The sequence below is a fragment of the Osmia lignaria genome, chromosome 13 (genome assembly GCF_051020975.1).
Source record: "Osmia lignaria lignaria isolate PbOS001 chromosome 13, iyOsmLign1, whole genome shotgun sequence".
Lineage (NCBI taxonomy): Eukaryota > Metazoa > Arthropoda > Insecta > Hymenoptera > Megachilidae > Osmia > Osmia lignaria.
In genome coordinates, this window is record NC_135044.1 from 750,770 (window position 1) to 768,191 (window position 17,422).

At 39.4% G+C, this 17,422-nt stretch overlaps 3 protein-coding genes across 11 annotated transcripts in view; 1 reads left to right on the forward strand and 2 right to left on the reverse strand.

Moving 5' to 3' along the window:
* The window catches only part of LOC117602077 (acetylcholinesterase), a 34,813-nt gene extending 26,616 nt beyond the window's left edge, over positions 1–8,197 (forward strand). For all 6 annotated transcript variants that reach the window (XM_034319592.2, XM_034319595.2, XM_034319593.2 and 3 more), the window contains one exon: positions 1,793–8,197. In XM_034319592.2, the coding sequence (XP_034175483.1) occupies positions 1,793–1,968 (176 nt within the window). In that variant the 3' untranslated portion in view covers positions 1,969–8,197. The remainder of the gene's footprint in view (positions 1–1,792) is intronic.
* A 1,884-nt stretch (positions 8,198–10,081) lies between these two features.
* Positions 10,082–13,245, reverse strand: LOC117602078 (RCC1 and BTB domain-containing protein 1-like). Of its 2 annotated transcripts, none has more exons than XM_034319601.2 (10): positions 12,772–13,245; positions 12,111–12,310; positions 11,857–12,015; positions 11,545–11,779; positions 11,339–11,469; positions 11,012–11,284; positions 10,810–10,934; positions 10,653–10,750; positions 10,449–10,579; positions 10,082–10,373 (listed from the first exon to the last, which is right to left on the reverse strand). In XM_034319601.2, exons 2-10 carry the CDS (start codon positions 12,267–12,269, stop codon positions 10,233–10,235), a joined length of 1,452 nt encoding a protein of 483 aa, XP_034175492.2. In that variant the 5' UTR covers positions 12,270–12,310; positions 12,772–13,245; the 3' UTR covers positions 10,082–10,232. The 2 variants fall into 2 exon arrangements, with proteins under 2 accessions (XP_034175492.2, XP_034175491.2); XM_034319600.2 differs by lacking the exon at positions 12,772–13,245 and adding an exon at positions 12,411–12,742.
* Positions 13,246–14,075: 830 nt separating this feature from the next.
* Positions 14,076–16,770, reverse strand: LOC117601994 (RCC1 and BTB domain-containing protein 1-like). Of its 3 annotated transcripts, none has more exons than XM_076691507.1 (10): positions 16,601–16,770; positions 16,317–16,516; positions 16,031–16,228; positions 15,740–15,962; positions 15,535–15,665; positions 15,213–15,479; positions 15,013–15,137; positions 14,856–14,953; positions 14,764–14,795; positions 14,076–14,387 (listed from the first exon to the last, which is right to left on the reverse strand). In XM_076691507.1, exons 1-10 carry the CDS (start codon positions 16,686–16,688, stop codon positions 14,286–14,288), a joined length of 1,464 nt encoding a protein of 487 aa, XP_076547622.1. In that variant the 5' UTR covers positions 16,689–16,770; the 3' UTR covers positions 14,076–14,285. The 3 variants fall into 3 exon arrangements, with proteins under 3 accessions (XP_076547622.1, XP_076547621.1, XP_034175282.1); XM_076691506.1 differs by having other exon boundaries at positions 14,662–14,795; XM_034319391.2 differs by having other exon boundaries at positions 14,076–14,583; positions 14,662–14,795.
* Positions 16,771–17,422: the final 652 nt, after the last annotated feature.

Consider the following 17,422-nt stretch of genomic DNA (forward strand, 5'->3'; position numbering starts at 1 on the left):
TAGGTGCTTACCAACGCCACTCCAAATTTCATTTACGAGAGGCATTCGAGTATTTCAATTTTTACGACCGGCAAAGATTTACGACGCTTCGTGAAACGTAACAGCGAATAACGAGAACGGACGTGGATACGTGTCATTTTCATCGTGGCCTCGCCGAACCGTGAAACTGATTCTCACCAGTGTCGATGGCAGTGGTGCCGTGACGTCAGCCGAGTTAAACGCACCTTTGCTTTGGACGTATTTCGTCGTTCTACCGTTCCAGCGTTTCCCATAATCTACAATGCGGCAGGGAACTGCCGTTGACACGGCGCCAACGCGAAATCCCCTGGGAACAGGCCGTGGCTGCGATCAAATTCACGATAGTAACCCGTTATCTCACCCTAACGATCCCTCGTTAAATCCTATTTATGTCAATGCCGCAACGTTTTGACTTTCGTCCAACATCCTCCCCCGTTCGTATCCCTTCGACCGATCCCTTCCCCGATCTTCGCGCGCCCTCATAAATACTGGTAACAATCGATTCGTTCATCTTTATCGATGCGTATTACGCGCCGTAACGAGGAGTTATAGCGTATGTTTCGGCGAGATCGAGGAGAGGAGAGAGCTTGCGCTTCGACCGAGACCAGATTCAATTTCACGCGGCCCTGCACACCCCGATACGATTGGTAGGACGATACAAAAAAACGGACGGGAGACGAACCAATGGACGATCGATCAACCGAAATCCACGTCCAGATAGAACGGGCTGGGGTGTTCGCCGTTCTCCCCTAACCTTTTTCATCAGTCGATCAGTCCTCCGACTCGCTTTCCTTCGCTCGATCGAATTAACGATCGTTTACCCTATAAGCAGCTAACAATTGTCGGCCAAGCGCCGACACGATTAATCGATCCGTTTTCCTTCTTTCATCAGGAATCTTGGATCTCTTTTCACGCAACCATAGGTAGGAACCTCCTGAAACTTAATTACGGTGCTTGCCGTCAACGACTGAAGTATGTCGCCAGAATTCCATCACGAAGACTTCTCTATTTTTCTCTCTGGCAATTGGTCGGAAACTTTTCCAATCGATCGCGAAATCGAGTGTGCTTCAGGGAATACTTCCGCGTTCGGTTGCCCGTTTTTTTTATCTCGTTAGCCGACGTACCGCGCTCCCATTTCCAACGAATTCATTTGAGATCCGACACGGCTTTGGGATTTTTAGGAAAATCAGAATGTAAATCCTGCGATAAAAAGAAATAGCTAAATCATCGAAATCGGAGAATTAATACAAAATAAGAATGTGAAGAAGACGGAAGAGTTGTAAGCCCCCGAAAGGGCAGGGGTGGCAGAAAGGAAGAACGGAAGGAAGGAAGGAAGGAAGGAAGGAAGGAAGGAAGGAAGGAAGGAAGGGAAAGATTGGGAGACGGAAACATGTAAGAGAGGAGTAGGGGTTTTGATCGCGGCAGCCAGGAACGAAAGGAACGGACGAGCAGGGCAGACGAGGGTGCGGGGGTGGAAACTGGCCGCTCGGCAGGGTGGATCGATGCGGCCGCGGGTACGTCCGTGCGCGCAAACCTGCGCGCGTGTGCGTGCACCTGTGTACACGTGTGCACCCCTATGGAGATGCGTAGACGCTTGAATCAACCGTTTCTCCTGGATCGGGGATCCCTTCTCCCAATGCCCTCCAAGAATCGCGCGATCTTCTTTATTTGCGAATCGAATTTTCATCGAATTTCCCCCAACATTGCCCCCCTTTGTAGCATCCTGCGTAGAGGGAAAATAAAGAGAATGATAATTGGTTTTTTTCTGTTGTAGCGAAACTAGAGCTCGGCGCGAAGGAGACGTGCAGCAGTACCAGCGTGAACGACGGGGGCCATTTGTTGGTGGTATTAAGCGTCGCGGTAATCGGCATCCTCTTCAGCCAGAGGCTGGCGATCCGAGTGGACTCGGACGGCGCACCGCGGATCTTCGACGCCCGAGGCTTCGTCTAGCTCCGGCAGTCGGCTGGCCGCGGACCGTCCTCGATCGTCGAGCATTGCCAACCGGGGTGGCCAACGGGAGACGAGAAGCGACACAGACATATCAATGCGCTCGAACGCGCTCGATCGACCGAGCACCGGTCGACGCGAGTTTCTGCTTCGCTGGTGAGACCGATCGTACGCGAACTACGAACTGCAAACTAAGAGCCGAACACGCGCTAGAAACTGTACCGATGCCGAGGGGACTCGAGGATCTCCTAGGACCGACGCGTCGGCAAAAAGAGTGCCGTTTCTCCTTTTTACTTTTCTCTTCCCTTGCTTGCCATTTCTTTCTTTTCCATCCACTCTTGTTGCTTTACGCAACGAGCTCTCGAGAGCAGGATGAAAAACGAATAGTTGCGACATCGCGGTTCTCTCGCGCCTTGTCAGAGTTACACCCACCGATTGGCGAAACGTACGTTCGAGTAATTAAGTAGTTAAGAGATGTTTGGGGAAGATAGAGACGCGTCGCGCCGTAAATTGTCCGACCTACTCCGACTGCGATTACTCCCGCAACTTTACGGCTGCGAAAGACCATCGTTGCTTCTACCCTTTCTTACGCGTTTACAGAGTTACTTTATCACAATCTCTTCTTATCCCTTGTAAAGGAGATCGTAATCGAGGCGTCGCGTCGTCGCGATAACGTTAAAAAATGAAGGATCTCGTACAGATTTTACTCTTTAACCAGGCGACGAGCAATGTGGGTCACCGCATCGGAGCTTTTATTTTACGAGCAAGATCGCCGTCAAGCTGGACGTTATCGCGTCGATATGCTATATACTGCGTGTACATACTCGACAGGATAATTCGAGCTGCCTGTTGGAAAATTTGTTAACGCGACCGATCCATTATCCGCGCATTCCTTATCGTCTACATATTTCTAAAGGTCAGCTTTCGTTTTACGTTCTATCGAGCAAGATATCAAACGACGAAACTTTAGCGAATTCGTCGCGTTCACGAGTACAGTCGACTTATTCAGTTTCGCCGGTACTGCTTTTAATCCGACCATTATGGTACCGTAATGGTAGCCGCAATTCGATCTATACGCTCTGCGGCCGTTTATACGCGCGCATATTTGTAATGGAGTTAATTGCATTCGTACGAACTGCGGAGACTTACAAGGGGAACTGCCCAAGTGTTACACTCACTTATCAATGAAACTTTGCCAGCTTGTAGAGCTCGTCGAGCTGAACATGCCTATATCCCGTTTTGTGACGACTAATTGTTTAAAAGATATTAATAATTAAAGTTAGTTACTACTTACATTGAGAAGTATGACAGACTCACACATACAACTCGCAATCTAGAGATCCCCGGTTCAAATCCTTGATTCCCAACATTTTTTTTTCTTTTAATGATAATTTGTCTCTTTTTGAATAACTATTACATCAAAATTACCATAAAAAAAAAAAAAATTTTTTTTGGGAACTAAGGATTTGAACCGAGGACCTTAAAGTTGCAAGTCACGGATCTGCTCCGTGGTTAAACGCATGACTCGTAATCTGAAGGTCCTCGGTTCAAATCCTGGGTTACTGTTTTTTTTTTTTTTTTTTTTTATGTAATAGTTATTGAAAAAGAGACAAATTATCATTAAAAAAAAAAATGTTGGGAACCAAGGATTTGAACGGTGGATCTGTAGATTGCGAATTGTATGTGTGAGTTTGTCATACCTCGGAATGTAAGGAGTAACTAACTGTATTTGTTAATATCTTTTAAACAATTAGCCGTCTGCCCCAAAAGACGGTATAGGCGTATTCAGCTCGACGAGCTCTGCAAGCTGGCAAAGTTTCATTAATAAGTGAGTGTAACACTTGGGTAGTTCTCCTTGTTAAACGCTGTTGGAAAAGTTCGAATTTATCTGATTTATTGAAATAGAAGAGAAAAGAAAAAAACGATCCAAAATGGTGAGCTTCAGTTGAATTTAATTGGGTACCAGCCACGGTAAGTTGTCGACAGGAGCCGCGATCGCCGGACAGAATTCGATAAATTGTATGTAATATAGTTTGAATTTTATAATAGACGTGTGCGATGTATTGGAAAAGACACGTTGAATTTCGCGGTGGTAGCTGGTGCTGGTTCCGCAGAATAAAGCAAACGCCGTAAAATTTTACGACGCGACAGCGAATGTAGATCTGGTCGCAGACTGCGGCACAGGCTCGATCGAAATTAAACGGCTGCCAGGACGCGTCCAGGTGCTCTGTATCGCCGCATCGAAGGTGCATTCCTACGTGCATCCCATCCCATCCTATCCTATCCCATCCAATCCCATCCCATCCCATCCCATCCCATCCCATCCCATCCCATCTCATCCCATTCCGTCCCATGCGCTCTATTTTTCTCGCGCGGCTCCGGGCGGCATCGATTTTACACCAGAATACGCTTCTATTCTTCCAGCCTGGCGGCGAAGGTCGAGCCTTAACGTTCCGACCACGAATCGCGTCGAAGGAACACGGTCTGTAAAGCGAACCATTTCAATTCCTCCACACACATTTTGCGTTTTACGTTTTCCTCTTCAGAAATATTCCAAGTTACCTCTGCAATCGATGTATACGTTGCCTCTATAAGCGACAAGATTTTTATCAACACCATCATCTTACTCCGACCAGAGGGTAGATTGTCTCTAACTATGAGGGGAGGTAACGATGCAATGTACACGCGTCTCTTGCCCTCTGAGGGTTAATGGTTGAGCGATAGCCTTGAAACGAGACTCTTCCTTTGTATAGGTTTCCTCTATAGATTCTATACGCGTTTCGCCCGTGATTCTGTCAACCGCGATTTAATCGAACACCAACAGACGCCGTCGAGAACCGGCGATTTTCTCGAAGCTCCAATTAAATCAGGGAAGATCCGTGATCGAACAAGGTCATGGATCACGGATCTTCTTCTTGTTTCTTCCGTTTCTCGCTCCGTCAACCCCTGTATCGATTGTAACGCGAAAACTGCGAAAAGGAATCGCGCACGAACGTAGACTAAGCTCGATCAAAATTAAACGCAGAATTATTTATAAGATAAACTATTACTGTAAGTAGAATGAAACACTGCGTGCGTACACGTATAACGCGCGTACCTTAAGCGTGTACATATACATATATAATATTATGCAAAGTGTATGATATGTATAGGTATACATATGCGATGCATTGGCAAAAGTTCACCCGTGTAAAATCATCGCCGTCGAATGCTTTCTCTTTCATCCCTTACCCTTTGCCGCCAATTTTACGATTCGAATTTTTCCAACGTGGATCCTGCAACTTTGATATGTGCATGCAAAAGTATCGAAGAGAATACTTGAGAGAAATTGTTTCTGTCTGTTTTAATTCAACTGGAAGGAGATACGGGCGAAAGGGAAAGCGTTCGTAAGATGGGGAGGAAGCGATTCGAGTGGAAACGAAAATGCGAGAAAGGACAGCGAGCGAACGAACGACGCACGCGTCAGTTTGCACACGAACGATTCTCCAAGCAGCGAAAGGAATTTATTCGATAAAACAAAAACATTCGTTGATAGATCGTTTGAAAAGAACGTGAAATTGCTAGCAAGCGCGACAACGTTGAACATGATCCAAAGACCGATTTTCTTTTTCTTTTTTCGTTCGCCAACGACAGGGTTCGAATGTTCGATCCGAGCCGAGCGCTTGAATTTTGCCGAATTACTCGAAATCGACGAACTTGAAACAAAAGCGAGCTACTCGAAAAAATCCAACTACTCGAATATTCAATTTACTTGAAGATGAATTTTCAGCTCGCTTTTGTTTCAAGCAGTTCGTCGATTTCGAGTAATTCGGCAAAATTCAAGCGCTCGGCTCGGCTCGACCGACCGAGATCATTCTTTGACTCGAAATTCGAGTACTCGAGTACTCGCACACCTCTGAGGGCAGCATCGCCTTCTAATTCGTTATGTGTATTATATCGTGTAAATATATAAACGTTAAGAGCCGAAGGAAAGTGTTCCAGCGACGATAATTGACGATGAAAGGCGAAACGTCGAAGGAACGTCATTCTGACGCGTGAACCGTCTCGATTCGCCAGCAAAGCAACAGCCATGTGTGAACAAGTATTACATTCACCCCGGACGATTTCTCGATACACTATGTATAATAACTTTTGGATAATTAAGTAGCTGTGAAGGTATGGTGGTGCGTGTGTACATACCTACAATACCCCTAGCATCAGGCGCGAGTATCGAGTATCGAAATGAACAAAGAAAATAATTTATTGTTCTATTGTAATCATCGCGAAACGGGACTGATAATAATTTGACGAGAAATTTCACGAGAAACCCATTCTGCCGAGATATTCTCGTTCCTCCTGTTTTTCCCTCGAGAAAAGGGAATGCGTCTAGCATTTGCATCATTTTCTTTTCTTTTCTGTCGATAGCTTCGAGAAATCTGTGACGGTTTTCTTGTTCGTAGAACTGTTTTCTTTGTCGTAAACTGGCGATATCACAGAAAAGCTATCGTCCCGGTTTCTAAGCGGGGGGTCCAAGCCAAAGTAATCCCGCTGATATACTTATTCGGATCGGCGAAAAAGAAACTGGAAGAATGCCGTCGGCTGGAACATTTCCAGGAACGTTTCTCTATTGATTCTTTATTTCGTATCCGTGTGTCGATGCAACCAAACGGATATTTGCCAGACTATCGACGTTCTGTCCCGGAATTTTTTTCCTTCCTCCCCCTCTTTATTTCTCTTCTTCATCGTCCCTTCTTCTACGATCCTTACATTTGTTGTTATCGCTATCGATACCGCGTCCTCCTCGAGGACTCGTCTCGATTGACCGCGCGGAGGAGCGGAACGAACGATCACGAATCGGATAATCGATAGTTGAATGAAGTAAAGAGCAACCAATACGAGTCGATTAACGAGCAACGATTTTTCCTCCGACTTTTGCCCTTTGTCTTTGTCTTTGACGATAAATGGAGGGGAAAAGCAGGCGTCTCTGATTCAAAGCAAAATGCTTTTCAACCATTTACGCACTTCGAAGTCTGTACAAAGGACTCTAAACGATGCAACATCGCGGTGCCAGGCGCCGCGATGGATTTCAGCCAAAGAGCTGAAGAAATGCACGCAAAGCTAAGAAAATCGTCATCGGGGAAACGCGCAAATATGATTTTCCTCTAGGAAAAAAGATATACCGGGTACATGAAAGTCATCCGAACAATAGTATGCGTTCACGGCTGAAACAGATAGGGGGAGTTCCCTTAGTACCGGTCGGCACCTAGTATCGGACATTAGCTATATCTAAAAGAACTGAAATGTGACAAAATTGTTTCAACAGTCAAAACAAAGGAGAAGATAAAAAAAACGTTTGACGGTTAAAACAATTTTGTCACATTTCAGTTCGTTTAGATATAGCTAATGTCCCATACTAGGGGAACTCCCCCTACACCTACCGTTCATTTTCTCATTATTTTTTTTGATAAATTTTCTGTGATATGTACCTACTTCGAATCAGCTTTAAAGAAACCGAACAAACGCGATGATAGCAAACAGAGTTGAAATACTTTTGCGAACCGCGCACTATCTTTCGTTGCTGTTGTCTTGATGAAGAACTCTGTTACCTAAATTATACAGTGTGTAGTGTCGTATCGTGTCGTATCGTGTCGTATAAGTAGGTAGTGGTACAAGCTGAAAAGTGGCGATTCGTACGAGGCTTTCTTTTCGAGAAAATTGATCTTGAAAATTCTCTTGACACGAATGTACGCTTCGTTTCCGTTCGTGGAACAGCACAGTTACCTATGCTAATAGAATGAGCGACGCTTTCAACAATTTTTAAGCTATTCAAATAAAACTGTTTAAAAAACGAATGTTTTTCTTTTTTTTCATTCTTAGAAATTTCACTTTCCCGTTTGTACCACCGCATTGCTTTCGTTGTACCGTTTTGTTATATCCGTTTTTCTTGCGAACCTCCATACTCTGTTCGAACGCCAACGTGTACCCGTGTACAATCCGCTCTGCGATCACCGTTTCAATTGTCGCTTAACAAACTCTGGCTAATCCTGTATATAATTGAATGTATAATAATCGCTCGTAACACGTCGAATGTCGTTCTTCTGTGCATCGTTCGACGCGATGCTTAGAATAAGCATCGTAACTGCGGCGATGTTTCCAGACTCGTTAGAAACGAAATCGGCTTTCGGTGCACCCTGTCAACATTTTCATCTCCCTGTATGACGCGAAATAAAAAAAAAAAAAAAAAAAAAAAAAATTTCATTCGAATATTGAAAGCGAGAAAGGAGGACCGACGGATTGTCGAAAGCGGCGAAACGATTAAAAGCTGGATATATGCAATAATCATTGGGACCCAGACGTTGCATATATCCAGCCGAGGTGTCGATTCTGGGCATTTAAACGTTGCATATATCCAACCGAGGTGTCGATTCTGGGCATTTAATGTTGCATATATCGAGCCGAGGTGTCGATTCTGCGTCCGTACACATCGTTTGTATTCAGCCGCGATACCTATTCTACGTTCGTATACAACATGCGACGTGTTGCATGTTGCATGTTGCGTGTTTGATGCATCTTTCGTGTACGGCCTGCCTTATGTTTGGTATCATTTTAATCAGAAAAATCTCACAAATACGTTAGTAAAAGTTTCATTAAGAAAAAGTTAAAAATAAAAAAGTTTTATCGTTCAATTAGTCACACCGATATTACGGTCGGATCATATTACACGGTTTCCTCGTCGAGCGACTCGGTTCGCTTAGGGGGATCCCCCCCAAGTGGAGGGGATAGCGATGTTGCATATATCCAGCTTTTACTGTATTCGATAAAGATCCATGTTTTTCCTTTCTTTCTATCTTTCGTCGTCGAATCGAGGTCCGTCTAAATGGGGTAGAAAGGAGATTTACAGCGAGTCGTTGAAGAAAAGTAGCCCACAGGCCTAAATACGCTCTAATTAATTACAAAACACACATACATACACACGCGCGCGCGAGAAATGGAAAAGTAATTAACCATAGCCGAATAGCTGATCGCATTCGATACGACATTTGTTAGCCGCATCGTCATATTTTTCTCGTTCGTTCTCTGTTATTACCATCGTATTAGATGCCGATTGTCGAGACACGATCGACTGCCAGAGGGTTGCGTCCGCTCGGCGGTGCATTCTATCCTGCTTCCCTATGGTTCGATCCTCCATCGAATCTATCCCTTCCGTTCCTCTCGATGCTTCTTCTTACTCGACAAAGCCTTTTCTTAACGAGCAAATGTTTCGTCCGAGTAAAGCTCGATCCTTAAACAATTAAACAATTCCAGTAAAAGAATTTCTTCAAAGCGCAGTTTTTTAGCAACGAGAATCGAGGCACAAACTCACGGAACGCGAACGCGCGTGACGACTTAACAAACGACAAACCAACTACCTAATATTACCTAAACGTATAAATATAGAGATACAAAACAGCGTAACGATTATTTATTACGTACAATTATTCATTGTTTTATGTTCTTTCTTTATTTCTTTGCGATTTCAAATTATCGCCTCACTGTATTATCAGATAAAAGATATGAAACTCTAAGTTTACGAACCTGACTCATGAATGAGTTATTTTCATCGAATAGATTAATATTGCTATCGATATTGTTATTATCATTATCATCATCGCCATCAGTCGTCGTCGTCATCATTAACGTTATTATTATTAACGAGTAGTTGTTGCGTACATATTATACGAAGAAAAAAAGTTTTAAAAAATAACTTTACTGCTTGTATATACTGAGAATATCATAATAAAAATAATATGCGAACCATAGTGCAGTGCCGTTCTGTTGATCACATTTCCCTTTGAAAAGGATAACGCGTTGCCTCGGTTACGATTCTTCGTATTCACTAATCTTTACGCTTTATCGATTAAACAAATGGAAAACTTATCGCTTTTCATCTTCGAATCGTGACCAATTCATCGATAAGCGGATCAAATGAGAAGCGATACTATTAGCAGGAATTCGATTGAAATGTATGCACAAAGAACCAAGATATGTCGCGTGTTACCTTAAAGAAAATTAAGCTCGTCATTAAATCGAACGAAAAAACTAACGTTTTACATATGTGTAAATTAATGTAACATATATTTATGTACGTACAATGCATCAAGGAATAAATGCACCGTAACAGAACAGTATTTATTATAAAGTACAAAGTATAGAGACATACAGTAAATATAAAAGAAATACATCATTTTTGTACATGTATCACGTGAAAGATGTACATCTTTCAGACTTTGCCAGACAGATATCGTAAGCTACTTGTTAAAAGCACCTCCTTCAACAGCTTTCATTACAAAAATTTTGTATGTACAGCCATCTAATTCAGTGAACCCCGGAGTACGTAACATTATGGTGATACGATTCGCTGCAAAATTTAAACAGTATTCCTGTATTTCCTAAAAGAAGAGTAATACACATCACGTACATTAATGCTGTTCTATTAAGAAAGATATAAAGAAAACAATACTTACCTTAGCTGTATATTGAACAGCATTTTTATACAAAGAGATTACATTTCCAATAGTAATCCCTTTCTGTACTGTAAACATACAGAGACCCTTCAATTCATCTTCCGAATAGGTATCCGCTATATGAAAAAGCTCTTGACAAAAAGATACACAGTTGTTAAATATAAAATATAAAATACCATAAACAGTATGATTATGTATATTTACCTGCTACATCTTCTACAAGTAAATTAATCTCATTGGTGTACAGATATTGCAAGAAGCCTGCATATACATTGTAGGAAAATTCTTCGATTTCTATAACACTGAAATATACCGACTGTGTCAATAAAAATACAGACGTGTATAAAAATTATGAACCTACCTCAGATTCTGCTTATCCCAGTCTTCGTCAAACTTTCTTCTAAGGTATCGACAACGTATTTTTAAAATAGCTTTATGTACGTAGATAGGTTTTCTTTGCACTTTTATGATCAGGTCGCTTGTAGTCTTTCATACAATATAAAAATAATTAGAAAAAACAGCAAACACAGTAAAAAATGTAAACTCCCTTGAAAAATACTTACTGGGTCGTTAAATGCATTCCACAAACAGTCGATCAAACTCGCTTCCGTTGGTTCTCCATAAACTACAAGTGGTTGATCCGTTACACAACGCGATGAATAAAACGCAAACGCATCGTGCAAATGTTTTAATGGTCTATACGTTGGGACTCTAATAAGTTTTTCGAGACAACGTCCCCAAACAAATACCTCGTTTTGCTCTCCCATAGCTACACTTATATCGTTACAATATGAAGCCGCTACATCCAGCACTCTTCCCATTTCATGTGCATTCAGCTAAAGAAATCTTCATTACTATAAATTCAATAACAAGAGTACATTTTATGTTACCTCCACTGGATGAGAAACACTATCATGCTGATTAGCAATTCCCAACTGTCTGGCATTGTTTCCACCCCATACATACAAAACTCCCGTAGTACTCAATGCTAGAGTATGTACACAACCACAAACTACCTTTTCTATCAAACAAAATAAATACTACTAAAGTTACAAAATAACTTTAATTTATGCAGAGAATCAAAATTTGATATTACCAATCACAATGCCATCGAGTGCTGCTACTTCGCAAGGATTCTTCCGTCTAGAATTATTGCCAATTCCTAGCTGACCTTCACTATTTTCGCCCCAACTATAAATCTTACCCATATCTGTAACTATCATGTTAAATGCCATACCACAAGTAACAGAAACGATGTATTCATCAATTAAACCAGTCGTCATTTTCATAGGTACATTTATCCGAATACCAATACCACCCCATGAATATACCTTAAATATACATGTATCTTGGATTAATTTAAAACAAAAAAAAGTAAACTATTTTATATATGAAGCTTCCATTTTACCTTTCCTTTATTTGTCAGTGCAAGAGAGTGATAACATCCACAAGCTATATCCGTAATGTGTTCATTGCGTACAGAATTTGTTACAATAGTTGGTATTAAAGACTGTTGGTAACATCCATTCCCTAATTGACCATAATCATTTTGTCCCCATGAATATACCTTTTACATAGAATTATATTATTAACCAATATAATGTTTTATTAAAGTTAATAATACTATTAACAGTATAGTTTGATTTAACAAGTTTTAAGTACCATTCCTTGGTTTGTGAGGGCCAGAACATGATTTTTGCCAAATGAAAAGGTTTTTATATCCTTGTTACATAATTCTTTAACTGGAATTGGATCAAATGTGTCACAAGTATCACCAGTTCCAAGACACCCATTTGTATTAGTTCCTATTGCATATACCATGTTATTATTTGTTACTAATAAAGCTTTGTTGCCTGAGTAATCTGTTGAATGAAAATTCATTTTATTACTTGTAACAAGATTTATTTTTTTACCAATATATGAATAATATACATAAAATGTAAATTACAAAATTAGTATTACCATGCACAATAACCATACGGACTTTTGAAATGAACTGGGGCTCTAATATAGTAAAAATTGGCCAATTCTTTAATTCAGAGGAGGAAAGCATGTTTATATTTCAACCAAAGTTTTGAAGTAATAAAATAGTCTGAATACTTAATTTAAGGCTTTAATAACTTAAAAAGTTTTCATAAACTGTTCAAACTTTATTGACATGTATCAATACTCCTTCTGTTTTATAATTAGATGATCAATTTCCATACTCCAACAATTAAAGAATGAACAATAGCATCTTAGCCACAACCGACTCTAGTACTAGCCGTGCTGAAGTAAAAATGGCAACACCGCGGGAGTCCGGTCTGAATATATCAACACCTACCCTACATCTGCCTCCCGGACTCCCAGACTCTCAGCCAATCAACGTCGTCAGACTCCCGACTACTCTCTGGACTTCACATAACCTCTTTGGTTTCGTTCCAATAATTTCGCTTGTTTCAAGGTTTTTGTTAACTTATATACACGTTCATCAATTCTTAAATGTTTCAATTTGATCCAAAGATGGTTTCATTTTGCTTCATACCTAAATTTTCTTGAAACCATTGTAAATATTTCAAATATCATGCTTCACAACACCAAACTACTTTGAGAGTACACAAAATATATATCACATTTATAACAATTTTATACTACCACATCACTTCTATTTGCCATAGTTGCAACGTTTATATATTGTTTATACATAATTAACACCAAATAGTGTATATTACTACAGCTTTTAATTAAAAAAGACGTTAATTACAATTCCGAGCACAGGACTCTGTTTTTGAAAATAGGACTCCCGATTGTCACGTGAGCGGTGTTGCCACGTTGTTCAGCGTGGCTAGCACTAGAGTCGGCTGTGGTCTTAGCTTCTTTCTAGTATAAGTTTTATGAGCCTCCTGTAAGTGATTTTTAAAGTGATCGTTCTTGTAAGTTCGACATGGGACGATGATGTCGCTATGATTATTTATAATTAATTAATTACGAGCTGGATCGTTAAAAAATTTACATATATATATGTGAAAGTTGCTACAAGTTATGTAGATTAAGAATCAATCATGAAAGTTCATAAATTGTTCACCAAAAAGGAGTTATTAATGATTTTTCCTTTCACTGTCAATTCTTAAAAGTTTAACCACGTCAGACTTTGGAACTAACAAATAAGAAAATCCAGTTTTTTGGCAAAATAAGGAATCTTTGAGCCTTTCCAAGGCCGCCAAATGATTCTCTGAGTTTGTATGTATACCGCAGTTCACCAGAATCCATAACTGCGAAAAGACTGGAAAAGACCAGTTTTCGTTCTTCACGCATCTCTAGTACGCATCTTCGCCCTGATTGGCGATATTCCCAAACGAAGTGGAAAGCGATTAGCAGAGAACTCGCTGCGTTCCCCCACCATCTTCCAACCTGCGCGTCAGTTATGGACTCTGGTGAACTGTGGTATACATACACATAGGAAAAATCTCATTTCAAACATAGGCATTTCATGGACGAAAAAATTGGCATCCATCTAGCGGCAAAAAGGTGGAACTAAAGGGCCAATATTTTTCCTGCCCTTTTTAACTCTATACAAAATTGAACTGATTTATCATGTTTTTAATAATTAAAACTTTGGAGGAAAATAAATCACTCAATTATAAATATATATGTATGTATTTGCGGTATAATATTGTTGCATTCAAAATCAGTTTTAAGAAAAATTTGATGTTTTATTTATCAATATAAATCCCTTTAGAGATGTTATGACCAATCATTAATTTTTCCTATTGTAATAACGCAGAAGGGTGTCTGGAGCCTCTAAAATAATGATCCCTCGAGAACAAAACATCGTCTAGTCTTTTTTTCTAATTGTAATCACATTTTTATTGGAGATAATCCATAAATGTCTATATATATCTGTACATTCTCCCTCTCTCTCTCTTCCTCTCTCCAAAGACGGAATGGTGTGTCGCATTCCTCTCCAACCAGAACAAAAATTGCCTTGTGTTATTCACATAATAAACATTACAACCTATGTTTTAAAAGCACCAGCTCGGGCAGCTTCAATTAAAAAACCGTTTAGAATTTTTTTATCCAACTCCAGAAAATCTGAATTTTGGATTACTGCAGTCATATGATTCAATGCAAATTTGAAGCAACATTTCTCTAGTTCCTAAAGAAGAATGATATGTGACAATACTTTAGAAAAAACTACTATATTGTAAGGAGTAACATAAAGAATGTTACTTACCTTAGTATGATATTTAAAAGATATAGTATAAAAACAGGCTATGTTTTTCAATGTAATTTTTTTCATCAACATCTGTATACAATGTTCTTTTAAGTGACTTACGAGGTACATATCGGCTAACTCCAGAAGTTCCACTATATAAAAAATACAGTTAATAAGATTGAGAAATTAGGGCGTAAAATGTAAGCATTTACCTAGTTCGGAGTCGGAAACTGCATCAATTTTGTCGGTATATAAATATTTTAGAAATAATCTATATACTTCGTAAGAAAATTTATCGATTGACACATCACTACAATAAGAAGCTTAATTAATAAAAATATAAATATGTGTAGCAAAAAGCTGACTCACCTTTTAGTATTCTCTGCCCAATTGTCTTGAAACATTGTTCTGAAGTATTGACAACGTATTTTCAAAATTGCTTTATGCACATGAATGTGTCTTCCTTGCACTTTAATAATGAAATCACTAGTGACCTTTGAACACACAAACGATAACATAAGGGAATAGTGAAACCAATAAGGATATCATTGCTGATAAAGAATACATACTTGATCGTCAAACGCTTCATCCAAATTATTCGATAAACTTAAACCTTTTTTATTAAAAACGAGCGGCTGATATGTTACCCTAGGCCACGCATAATACGCAAAAGCGTCGTGTAAACATCGTAATGGTGTGCATCTTGGGGCTATGATGTTCTGTCCTAGACACTGTCCCCAGATAAACACTTGGTTCTCTTTTCCCATAGCTACACTTATATGACTGCAATGCAAAGCCGCTATATCCTGTACTCTTCCCATTTCTTCTACTTCCAACTGAGAAATTTTCCATTATTTCAAACTCAGTAACAAAAGTATACTTCACCATTACCTTAAATGGAACGGGATTATTCTCCAGTGTAGAACCATGACCTAATTGCCCAGAACTATTTCCACCCCATACATACAAAGCTCCTTCATTACTCAAAGCTAGGGTATGCATGTAACCACAAACTACTTTTTCTATTAAAAAAAATAGACACTGTTATAATTAGGAAAAATCATAATCTATACAGCTGGACAAAATTTGATATTACCAATTACAACACCATTTAGTGCTATTATTTTGCAAGGACCGTTTACATCAGAACAGTTACCAACACCTATCTGGCCAACTTTATTTTCACCCCAACCATAAACTTCTCCTTTTATTGTAACTACCATGCTATACTCGTTACCACAAGCACAACAAACAATGATATTATCATTTAAAACAGGATATGTTATTCTTGTACCGTTAGCATATGCCCATACATATACCTTAACAAAAAAAAAGAAATAAGTACATACATACAATTATAATTCTTTATCCAAAGCTTTCATTTTACCTTTCCTGTATTTGTCAATGCAAGAGAGTGACAACTTCCACAACCTATACTCACAACATGTTCATCAGGTAGAGTATCTATGATAATAGATGGTTTCACATTTTCCATAATAGATGGTTTCACATTTTTCGTAACAAATGTTCTATTAGATAAAGATGAGTGTGAACGGATATGATCCCTTCTTCCCCAAGAATATACCTTTATAATTATATTATTAACCAATATAAAGTTATATTAAAGTTAGTAATACTATTAACAATATAGTGATTTTATAAATTTCAAGTACCAGTCCTTGCTTTGTAAGAGCCAGAACATGATCTTTACCAAATGAAAAGGTTTTTATATCCTTGTTACATAATTCTTCAACTGGAATTGGATCAAATGTGTCATAAGTATCACCAGCTCCAAGACTCCCATTTGTATTAGTTCCTATTTCATATACCATGTTATTATTTGTTACTAATAAAGCTTTGTTGCCTGAGTAATCTGTTTAATAAAGGTTAATTTTAAATTACAAACAGTGGTAATAATTGAAGTTTTTAAACAAATAAACTGAAAACTAAATATTACCATACACGACAGCTATATGAATGTTCGACATAAACTTTGGTTCTAACGTATTAAAAATTTGCCAATGTTTTAAGTCATGAAAATGCATTGTTGCAACGACTACAGATCACTATAAATTGCTACAGATCAAACAAGACTACACATGCTCGGTCCTTGACACCCCGATGCAAAGAATGTTACGGTATACAAAGAATGTTATAAGTGCTCGGGGTCCCTGACACCCCGGATGCTATAATGTCGATACGCAGAGCATTCCCGGTGGTTCGGGGTCCCTAACACCCCAAGCTGTGGCGACCGTTGTCGATAAGGAAGATTGAAGATTATTCTCATCGCCACCTTTTTATAACTACATTTATTGTTCATTTGTCATTTTAAACAAATTAGAATAACTTTTGTAACTATTCATTCTTCGCCAAATTCTCCAAGCCTAAAGACGTGTCAACCTTTATATCAATATTTCCAAATATATATTTTTACAATTTAAACTCTAATAATTCATTTTTAAATATGGAATAAGTCCTCCATAAAGCCATCGGACATTGCGCCATCTATACAAAAGCGGCGCAAACTATTCGTTAACTTACCGACTGCCGCAGGGTCGATCACCGACTGTCAGAAGTTCAGTCGATAAGTCGGTAAATTATTGAGTAGTTTCCGCCGCTTTTGTATAGATGGCGAAACCATCGAAACAAAAAAGTACAACTGGTAAGTACTTCTTTGATGTCCAAAGACAACTTAATGCTTTTCAGCGCGTAGCCAAATGTCCCTTTGTCGAGGTATCATATCCAGTGGTGGAGATAACTTCCCTTCCCTTAGCTTAGA

Coding starts and splice junctions, on each gene's coding strand:
- LOC117601994 (XM_034319391.2), bottom strand. CDS start 16,688: ATGCATTTTCATGACTTAAAACATTGGCAAATTTTTAATACGTTAGAA. Junction 14,954..15,012: donor TGGGCAGAGAATACTAAAAG/GTGAGTCAGCTT, acceptor TTCTTATTGTAG/TGATGTGTCAATCGATAAAT. Junction 14,796..14,855: donor AGTTTCCGACTCCGAACTAG/GTAAATGCTTAC, acceptor TTTTTTATATAG/TGGAACTTCTGGAGTTAGCC.
- LOC117602078 (XM_034319600.2), bottom strand. CDS start 12,501: ATGCTTTCCTCCTCTGAATTAAAGAATTGGCCAATTTTTACTATATTA. Junction 12,016..12,110: donor CCCTCACAAACCAAGGAATG/GTACTTAAAACT, acceptor TCTATGTAAAAG/GTATATTCATGGGGACAAAA. Junction 11,470..11,544: donor ACTCGATGGCATTGTGATTG/GTAATATCAAAT, acceptor TTTGTTTGATAG/AAAAGGTAGTTTGTGGTTGT.